Here is a 10891-nt window from a genome sequence, read left to right as displayed (position 1 = left end):
TCGTACAGGTTTGAAGCTAGCCTCAGCTACTTAGTGAGGCTCTCAGCAACTTAGTGAGACCCCCTTTTTAAATATAAAATGGGTCTGGGAGTAGAGCCCAGAGGTAGAAAGCCCCTGGGTTCCACCCCCAATACCACAGAAAATAAATGCCCATGCAGATCTGAATTGTCCCATACACACTCCTACCCAACGTTTAGCCAACCTTTGCCAGAATATGCATCAGTCAAGGTGATGCTGAGGAGTACGTACATTCCTATTGCTATATTGAACTGAAATCTTTTTCTATCTCCACAACAGATTTCCAGTGCAATACAAGAGTCACATATGTAACTTACATTTTTATCTTGCTTACATTAAAAAAGTTATAGAGAAACAGGTGAAATTGATTTTATATATTTTATATAATCTAGTGTATCTAAGAATATCATTTCACCATGCAATCAATATAAAATTTACTAATGAGATAACCTACATTTCTTTTACAAGCCTTTAGAATCCAGTGTGTTTTACATTTTCAGTGCATCTCAGTTCAGACTACATATCATGCTCATGTTGGTGACTAGCCCAGCTCCAGAGCACCATCTCGTTTGTCCAGCTTTTACCCTATACAGCTATGTGTAATTAATCTAATTCTTTCTCTGCACAACTCACTTTTTGTGTGTGTTTATGTGTGTGGTACTGGGGATTGAACTCAGGGCCATTCTACTCTGATCTACGCCCCTATCCTTCCTTTTTATTTTTTGTTTGGAAAGTCTTGCCAGGTTGCTGAGAGTCTCACTAAGTTGCTAAGGCTGGCTTCAAACCCGTGATCCTCCTGTCTTACTCCCCCCCCCAAGTACTGGGTTTACAGGCATGCACCATCATGCCTGGCTTGCATGACTTTTTTTTAAAGAATTTTAGAAAGTTATCGTGGGAGGCAATAGACACAGAACTTAAGGGCTATTCTCCTTAAGGTTTTCCCCAGCATATAGGCTCTCAGGCAGAGTTTTGCACACAGTAGGTTTTCATATAGGTATGGTGCATGAAAGAGTGGCTCAGCCCTGTAAACCAGTTGATCACTGGATAGGGGCTGCTTCAGGAGGTGCTTAACTTTAGGTGTGGTAGTTTCTTCTTGCTGCAGGTAATATCTGGGGAAGGACTCATTCAGTATGTATGTGTTGAGGGTAGAAGGGGCAACGGAGAAGGAGTGAACTATTCTGAGAAAATGTGAACCCCTGGGGCTGAAGAGGAGAGAACATAGCACATCTGGGGAGCTGCAAATGTTCAGCAGGGTAGAAACACCCAGGGAGCTCGGGTGCTGGGTAGATGTCGGAGAGAAAGCTGGAGAGGCCACAGGGGTGAAGCAAAAGGACCTCGTGAGCCTTGTACTAGAAGAGGTTAGATTTTTTGCTAAAGGCAAAAGAAAGCCACCCAAATAGGTCAAGCAGATGAATGACAGCATGGATTCGAATTTTAACAAAATCAAGCCAGCAACAGCAAAGAAGTGGAGATGAGTTGACCAAGGCAGTAAAGGAAGGGTGGGGAGGGACATCTTGGGAACTTGTAGCAGCGATGGAAACAAGAGGTGCAGATGGACTCCACTGCAATCACTGTGTGGCCTAGGTCATATTCATTCTTCCAGTGGTCCCACCAAACTAACGACATGTAGAGCAAGATGGAGACTGTGTATCTATAAAAGCTGTTTTGTATTTTGAACTCTGGTGACTTCATTTCGGGCCATCCCCCAATACAATCCCGGGATAGTATACGGCTGTAAACTGACTCCTGTATTTCTCTTTGTAATAATGAACTCATTTAATTTTTCGAACTAGTGTTATATTTATCCTAGTTCAGGTCAAGGACCCACAACTATGGGAACAGTTTCCGGACGCCTAACAGAGGTCCCCAGGAATAGTCCCCCAAAAAAACTATAATGGTGTTGGAGAGGGAGAGCCAAAAATGATAAATGGAACAAGGATGAGGGCAGAATCTAATGATAACCTACCACCATGCTCCCTAGAAATGGAAATCAACATCCAATACTTTGGAGTATCACTGTCAGCTAGATGTCCTTCAGCTCAGTTTGCATCCATCCAGTTCCTGTTCCTTTTAACTTGCCTATGAGGATTATGGACTATGTAGTATATAATCTGCAATTTTAATCGGCCTTGGATTGTTTCCCTGAGTCATCTGGTCCAAATTGGTCCTTGGAAGAAGTGTTCTGAGTGGATCTCTGCTGCCACCTAGTGATCATTGCAGATCTTTTAAGAGAGCCTTAACTATTTAATAGTCTTTTGCCCCAAGATGACATCTGCGCTGGTGGATGGCAAATACAGCTCAACACTTTTCTCTTTACAAAATTGAAAATGGTGTCTGTCTTCCCAGAAACGTGTGTAATTTCTAAAACATTATCCATTAGAGAGAGCCAAAATCATGAGGTTGAACCACCTGAGATGTTGGCGAGAACACACAATTTAACCTAGTACCTTGGCTTCAGACTCCTCATACTTAGACTTGATTCAGGGCCCCTCTTATTACACAAAAAACATCCAACAAGTGTATTCTGAGTGCTTTTTTTATACTAAGACAATAAGAACTAGCCCTTAACCTTCAGGATGTTTTACTTAAGGAGAGAAGCAGAAGTAAACCAGCTGATGTAATCAGTGCAAGGAAGAACTGGGGATAGGACTGAAATATACACTGAACTTGCAAGTCATTGGGAAAGATAATCAGTGGAAAGGGAAGACCAGCAGAGTGACAAGACCAAAGGCACGAGTTTGAGAGACTCTGGCATATCAAGGAAACACAAATACTGTAATTTAGTATGAGTGGAGCATAGGCTTTATGAAAAGAGAGGTTATTATCATCTCAGAGGTTATTAGGGTCCAGTTCATGTAGCATCTTGTATGTCCTGATAAGGAAAAATGGCTTAAATTGTGAGAAGAGAAAATTTTTAAGTACTGGGGATTGAACCTGGGGAATTTCTACCTCTGAGCTATACCCCCATCCCATCTTACTTCTTCAGTTCAAAACTAGTTCAAAACTAAGTTGGTGATGCTGGCTTTGAACCTGCAATCCTCCTGTCTCAGTCTCCCAAGTACTGGGATTATAGGCCTGTGGCACGAAGCCTAGCAAAGGGAACTTCTAAGTCATTTAACACAGTGGAGTGATGGGGTTAGTTTTGCATTGATAATTATGGGGAGGATAGATGGGGTGGCAAACACTGGGTGGTGAGATAAACCACAGCTATCCACACAAGAAAAACAAAGTACTAACTGAATTGTGGAAGTGGTAGCTTTGATGGGAAAGAATGAACAAGTTCAGAGACGCGAGACTGAGTAGAAAAACTTGATAGAATAAGCCAGTTCCAAATGAGGACGCCATTTTCTAAACAAGGCAAACTGGTAGAGAAGCAGGTTTGGGGAGGAAACATACATTTTCTTCTAAAACCTTCGCGAATGTCAAGGTGACAAGCTCAAGTTCTTCTGAAGTTTCTTTCTCTTCTATTTATATATTTAGTTTCGCCTTTGTAACATTATATATTTATTGAGATACAATTTACACATAACAAAATACATGGACATTAAGGGTAGTGTCTAATTAGTTTTGACAATTGCATATAGTGTAGACCATACATGCCAATAAAAAATAATAGACTATAGAATGTACTATTTTTAGAGACATATGTCTCTTCCATTTTTACTGTGAATTTCAGCTCTCTGATTAGAAGTGGACATGAAGTAGCACCTATCCAATTGTTTAGTACACCTTCTAAAAGAAGTTATCTGTCAGCTAAGAGTGTCAAATAGTGTTAAGAGTGTCACTTCTTAGAACCTCCTCTTTAGCTGAATATATCTTGCAGCAAATGTCTGCGAGATCAAAGGTGTTGCTGTTGTATCTTTTATCCCAAGCCAGCGATCTGCTGTGAAGAAATACATCATTTCTATTGTCCTTGGTCTGGAGATCTGAAGTGTGTTTCTGCAACCTCAGTGCTTCTGTTCCTCTCTCCTAATATTCTATAAGCTGAGGAGGACTAGACTCACCGCCTTTAAGACATCCTACATTTTATTGCCAATGCAAGGTTGTGGAAGTTTGCATTTTCAACAAGTCACCAATTTGTAGATCTCTAAATAGAGCTTAGAAATTCTAGCTTCTGATATATTTATCACAAACCTGAGAAAACACATAAATTATGTTTGCCTGATGAAATCAAAGATGCATCTCCTTCAGCCTTTGGAGAAAAATAAAGGCAAACATTTATAAGAAAGGAGAATGGGTGAATCTGACTTTTATTTGGATGACGTAGAATCTGCAGTCAAGTGTGTCAATCACATTCTCCAGATACAGCTGTCCAATGAATGCTTTTGTTTCTGTTTAGACCACTCTCATCTCCAGGAACCGGCTCTCTGTGGGCCACACATGAAGTTTGACGAGGATCGCTGCGAGTGTGTCTGTAAAGCACCATGTCCCAGAGATCTCATCCAGCACCCAGGAAACTGTAGTTGCTTTGAATGCAAAGAAAATCTAGAAAGCTGCTGTCAAAAGCACAAGATATTTCACCCAGAAACCTGCAGGTCCATGGCTTTTTCGCTTTTGCCTTAACTTGGCTTATCGACGCTTAATGGAAATGCCATTTTTGATTTGATGGGATTTCATATTAAGCTATTTTTTTCTCAATGCCCAACCCCCTTTTAGATAGTAGAATAGAGGGTTGGCAACTAAGGAATGAGTGAAAGTATAATAGAGTCATGAGGTATGATATTAAGAAAATCCTGCCCAATATTACAGGTTTATAGTTCTTAAGCAAAAATGAAATTGAGGAGATATAAACAATCATCTGGAGATAGGGAGGTTCAGATCAACAAATTCTTTTGTTCCATTTCTCTCTTGGTGTATATGTCCATATGTATTTATTTGTCCTTCCATGAAGGGGACATCACTCAATTTATGTAAACAATACATTTATTGATTAAGAAGACAGGTAAAGCTTATTGGGTTTTTAGCAGGTTTTGAATTGATGTGGGTAACCAGGATTTCATGTTGACACTTTAAATACATGGCTGGAGAATTTGCCTTGTAAACCTAATCAAATTGGAACCAAGTTATTCCCTTGAACTCAGTGCTTGAGTCTAAATTCTCATCTTCACTTTCTTTGCTACAGCTGTGAGGACAGATGCCCCTTTCACACCAGAATGTGTGCAAGTGGAAAACCAACATGTGCAAAGCACTGCCGCTTTCCCAAGGAGAAAAGGGCTGCCCAGGGGATCCACAGCCAAGAGCATCCCTGATTCCGCTTTGTTCCCAGTTCACCATCCCTGTCATTTTAAACAGCATGCTACTTTGCCAGATAGCTGTCACTGTTTTTTCCCCAGGTGTTAGTAAAGAATCCATTTTGCATAGTGCCACAGTGAATCCAGACCAAACTTCCATTGGATACCAGTTGAGTAGTCCCTGGTTCATTGACAGATGCCTTCTAGCTGCAGATGTCTTTGCACATCAAGGACCGGAGAGAAGAGCTCCTGCAGAATTCACTTCTTTAGGTGACTGACAGGTTTGCTTGACAGGTGCCATGAGATTGATTACTCAGAGTGGAGGAGAAACAGTGTGCAGCCTCCTGAGTCCTTTGCTAAGTGCGACCCTCATGAATTATTCTCTTTCTTGTGCAGAATTTCATTTGCATGATCAGCACTGACTTCCTAATTCCTGTCCAGCTTGTAGTCTTTAAGCTTAGAGAACCACTGTCTGACATCTCATATTTAAATGTATTTAAAGGAAATAAACGTCATATACAAGCCACAAAATTTTGTGTTATTTATATGCTTCCATTCTCCAATTTATGCTAAAGAAAAAATAAGTTATAAAGGGAAAAACACTCAAGAATTTAGAAGTGGGGAGGGCAGGAAGACATAGAAACACAGCACAGTTAGACCTTAGTTTTGGGAAACCAAGGGAACCGCAGCTCTTGGAAGGTTTATGACCATAAACAAGGTTGAGCAATTGTAACCCCAGGAGCTGGAAATCACCCTGTATTTTAAGATTAAATTGAACTTGACTCCAGCGCATGGAAGAGGGGAGCCTATCAGTGTCCTCAGGAGATCTTTGGAGAGTTTGTGCTTCTATTGAGGCCTCTGGTTCCACGTTTCTGTACATGCTCAACCTGCAATCTCAACCCTCATGGGAACAGGATTCTTCTCTCCGTTTTACAGTTACCCAAGAGAAGAGCACACGTCTTTTCCTTTGCTTTTCTCCCAGAGAACTACCACATTTGACGCTTATAATCACTTAGTAAAACACAAAAACTTACACACACACACACACACACACACACACACACACACACACACACAAACACACCCTACCACCTTTGGTAATTTTATCACCGATACTGTTTGTTCTGATATAGAGGCTGATAAAGAATGGTCCACTACCCCTTTTCTTTTCTTTTTTTCTCTTACTTTCCTTTTCTTCTTCCTTCCTCCATCCCTCCCTCCTCTTTTGTTCTTTTCTTTTTTTTTATTTCTTTCTTGGGGATTGTACTGAGGGCCAATCTACCTCTGAGCTACACCTCAGCCCTATTTTTTTTTCAGTACTGAGAATTGAACCCAGGGGTATTCTAACTCTAAGCTACACCCCCAGCCTTATTGTTATTTTTTATTTTGAAACAGGGTCTAATTAAGTTGAGGAGGGCCTCACTAAGTAACTGAGGCTGGTTATGAACCTGCAATCCTCCTGACTCAGCCTCACATGTATCGGGATTACAAGTGTACGCCATCACAATCTGCTACCTCAGCCCTATTTTATTTTTTTTATTTTTAAATAGAAGCTCACTAAGTTGCCGAGGCTGCCCTCAAACCTGTGATCCTTCTGTCTCAGCCTCTAAAGTACTGGGATTACCACCATTCCTGGCTCTGTAGCCTGTTTTTGTAAGTAATATCTTATTGGAACAGTCATGCTCATTAGTTGATGTCTTGTGTATGTCTACTTTGCCCTACAATAGCAGGTTCAATCTGAAATTCATATAAGAAACAATTCTAGCCCAGATCCTCTCCCAAATACCCTTCAGTGGAGTAATTGCTCCTTTTGAGTCCAGGCAAAAGATATGTTTTTAATTTTCTGGCTAGGGTAAAACAGTGATCCTGGACTAGGGGACTTCTAGAATCTGTGAGGGCAGGGTAGTAAACTGAGAACAAAAGGATTAAATGAACTGAATGTGTGCATATTAAACACTAAGTCCCTCAGCCCTTGTCTCTTTCTAAGCCACCACAAGGTTGGCAGTCAGCTCTTCTCTTGAAAAGTTTTTCTCTGAAGGGAATCTGATCAGATCAAGAGGAGAGACCTAAAAATTACTGAAATCAGCCAGGACGGGGACTTCTCAATGAAAAACTCCAATCAAGTCAACAAACTCCACTCTGAGGCCCAGAGATCTTATCATCTTTTTTGTCCCTTACTTTTAAATATGAGCAAGTAACCATGAGTTTCCAGACATCTGGTAAAGAGCAAAGCCAAATATGAAAGTGAAAAAAAATAAACAGGACACGCCAATTTGAAAGAAACAGACTAAGCAAGGAGAAAGAAAGTCAACTTGTTAGTATTCAGGGGGTGGGGTGAGAAGAGGAGACAGTGCACCAAAAGTAAAATGAAGGTGCTATTGGAAAAGGTGATGGCATCCCAAAGAATGAAAACCAAATTACCAAACAAATGCATGTGTATCTATGTTCAGAGCTGCACAATTCACAGTTGTCAAACTACAAACCAGCCAGGATGTCCATCAACAGATGAATGGATTATGAAACTATGGAATATATACACAATGCAATTTTAATCACGAAGCAGAAAAAATTTGTCATTTGCAGGGAAATGGATGGAACTGTAGAACATTATGCTAAGTGAGATTAGTCAGTCACCAAAAGTGAAAAATCAGATGCTCTCCCTAATAGGCAGAAACTAGGGAGAAAATGGGTCATAGGAGGAACTCTAGACAAGGAAGGAGAAACCAGAGATGAGCAAATAAGGCGACCTAACTGAGGGGGATGGGAAGGGGAAAAAGGGAAACTCCCTAATGCACATGATGTTCATTAGTCAATCACTAAGCCAAACATGAGAAGGAGGGAGGGGGAGGGAATGGATATTGGGGAAGGGTTAAATGAGTGATGTGTGCTTGTATGCCTCTACCATCTTGTACCCCATTAAGATGTGTGACTACAATGTGCCAATAAAAAAAAAGAAGGAAAAAGAAAAGGAAAGAAGAGGCGATCACAGGAGTTAGGGTGTGGCTCATTGGCAGAGTGCTTTCCTGGTAAGCCGGAAGAAGCCCTGGATTCAATCCACAGCAACACACACACACACACACACACACACACACACACACACACACGAAGTACTAGACCTGGTGGTGTCCATAATGCTCAGAAAGAAATTTGTTCTTGGGCTGGGCGTGGTGGTGCACACTGTAATTCCAGTACTTGGGAGGCTGAGACAGGAGGATCACAGGTTCTCAGCCAGCCTCAGCTACTTAGTGAGGCCCTCTGCAATTTAGTGAAACCCAGTTTCAAAAATAAAGAATAAAAATAGGACTGGGGGCATAGCTTGGAGGTACAATGCCCCCGGGGCTCAATCCCCAGTACAAAAAAAAAAAAAGGAAAGAAGAATTTGTTCTTGAAAGTGCAGGCTTGGCAGGGCTGGGGAACTGCGAGTAACAACTGTGAAGGGTGGATGACCATAGCACCACTCCTGCTATTATTATTATTATTATTATTATTATTATTATTATTATTTTAGAATTCTGGCCAAATATCACTACAGCCAGCTGAACCTGTTTGAGTGGGGGTAGATATTTCGTAGATATCTTGGGTCAAACCTCAGAATTCCTCACCTAGACAGTAAGGTAATCAGAGAAAATATAAGATATGCAGTTTAATTAGAATCGTAAATAAACAACAAATGCATTTTTAGTGATGTTCCATACTGGGGATTAAACCCAAGGGCATTCTACCTCCAAGCTATACCCTTCAGCTTTTTTTTTTTTCCTCAGCCCTTTTTTATTTTGAACAGGGTCTTGATAAGTTGCTAAAGCTGTCTTAGAATCTGCCATTCTTCAGTCTCAGCCTTCCAAGTACTGGGATTATAGGCGTGCTAGGGACATATTTGTATAAAATTATCTGAAATTCAAAGATAACATTTTTATTTGACTCTTTCTGACAGCCCTGTCAGGGTAATAAGACCAAGCAGTGTTCTGCGGTGGAACTGCGGGTCAAAAACATAACAGTGCCTTAACCCTGACTTTTGGTAGCTTCTCACTTATTTGTCTCCAATCAGAAGCTAGAAGAGAGAACACGCTTCCGGAAAAGAGACGCTGTAACTAGGCAACCACTGTGCCTGCGCCCGGGACCTTCCGCAGCATCCAGGAGACTTGCGCAAATGCTCTCTGACGCTACTTACCTTCCTGAAGGGTGGGGGCCATTGAGCGTCGCTCTTGCACGTGACCTAAACGTCTCTTTGTGATTGGATTCCGCGGAGGCGCGGCGCTCGGGGGCGGACGCTCCGATTTGGTGCTTAGGGACCGTGGGGCGGAACTCCGGCTACAGCCCGCGGGAGGTCTGGACACAGGCGGCCATGGGACTCACCGGTAAGTACGCGTGTGGCCTGTCCTCTCAGGCACTCTTGGCCGCTTCTGGATGGGGCTCCGTTGTTCCCGTGGGAGCGTGGCAGGCTATGGAGGGGGTGAAAAAGATCGGGCTTCAGGCCCGGAAGTCGGGTCTGATGGTCTCCGAAGTGGGGCTGAGGGTACATTAAGTACAGGAGACGGTTTATTGGTTAAGACTGGGTGACGAGAGACTGGGGCCCCGGGACACCGGGCCGCAGACCCCCTGCCTACCCTCCAGATGTTTTCTTACTCTCTTTGGGCCTGGCCAGCCCTAGTCTGATCCCGGCGGGGTCACCAAATGAGCTAGGGCGATCCTAATTTGGCCCTAGTGCACCCTAGCTACCTCTTAGGGAGTGACGCCTGGACTCTGCCCAGGAACTCGGTAGAAGTACCTCCCTCTTGACCCCCATCTCTGGCCAGATCTCCCTAAGACTCCTCAGGATCCTCTACTACTAATGACTGCCTGGGGCTCATTGGTCCTGTCGAGAATTTTAAGGTCTTCTGAGTTTGCCACTTAAGTGACTGGGTGGGGACCTTAGATAAATTGCTCAACTTGTCTGGCTTCTCTTTTTTTTTTTTTTTAAGTGAGTAAGTAAGTGAGTGAGTGAGATTCATTTTTATCTCTAAGCTCTAAGCCTCGCTTCACCTTTAACATCTCAGATTCGTTGGTGCTGTGTATTGAGTAAATAATAACCCCCATAAATACGTTAGTTTTAATAACCTGATGATAGGCACCATCCTCAAAGAACATTGCAGGTTAATGATGAAACTTGAAATATTTCTTTGGTTTATTACTCACTGTTTTCGTTATCACTCATCTTTTCAAACTCAATGGAGCTGGAAGTTCAGGTTTATGTGACAAATCATAATAAGATGCTGTGAGTCAAACCACTTGAAAGTAAACTTGAGGAATCTCAGTAATTGATAATATTGAGTTTTAATTAGTAAATTCAGTTCAACAGACACTTATGGAGTATATCTGAGTATTTTTAAAGTGTAGATGAGTTTGTTGGACAGAATTGAGAGTTAAGACTGCACATAGTTAATTTGTATTTTTTGAGCTTGCAGGTGAAATCTGAAAAACTCAGAGATTTAGGATAGCTTCCCATTGGATAGTTGTTTCTGGAGCCCTGGAAATCTCACTTGTAAAGATACGGGAGATTTTCATCACATCTCCAAGACTCTCCTTAGCTTTTAAACCCTAAGAATCTGTAGTAGATAGTAGTACTGAATGTCAAGTGAGCATTTCACACTGATATGCCTTGTGGG

General features: G+C 41.9%; 1 protein-coding gene across 3 annotated transcripts in view; it reads left to right on the top strand.

The window, feature by feature from the left end:
* The window catches only part of VEGFD (vascular endothelial growth factor D), a gene marked incomplete at both ends in the record, with an annotated part of 30999 nt that extends 25732 nt beyond the window's left edge, over window positions 1-5267 (top strand). For all 3 annotated transcript variants that reach the window (XM_080718634.1, XM_080718633.1, XM_080718632.1), the window contains 2 exons: window positions 4358-4553; window positions 5141-5267. In XM_080718634.1, the coding sequence (XP_080574760.1) occupies window positions 4358-4553; window positions 5141-5267 (323 nt within the window). The remainder of the gene's footprint in view (window positions 1-4357; window positions 4554-5140) is intronic.
* Between the last annotated feature and the right edge of the window lie 5624 nt (window positions 5268-10891).

The sequence above is a fragment of the Muscardinus avellanarius genome, assembly GCF_963383645.1.
Source record: "Muscardinus avellanarius genome assembly, chromosome: X".
Taxonomy (NCBI): domain Eukaryota; kingdom Metazoa; phylum Chordata; class Mammalia; order Rodentia; family Gliridae; genus Muscardinus; species Muscardinus avellanarius.
The sequence above is the reverse complement of the archived record's forward strand: the minus strand, read 5'-3'. Positions and strand labels throughout refer to the sequence as shown.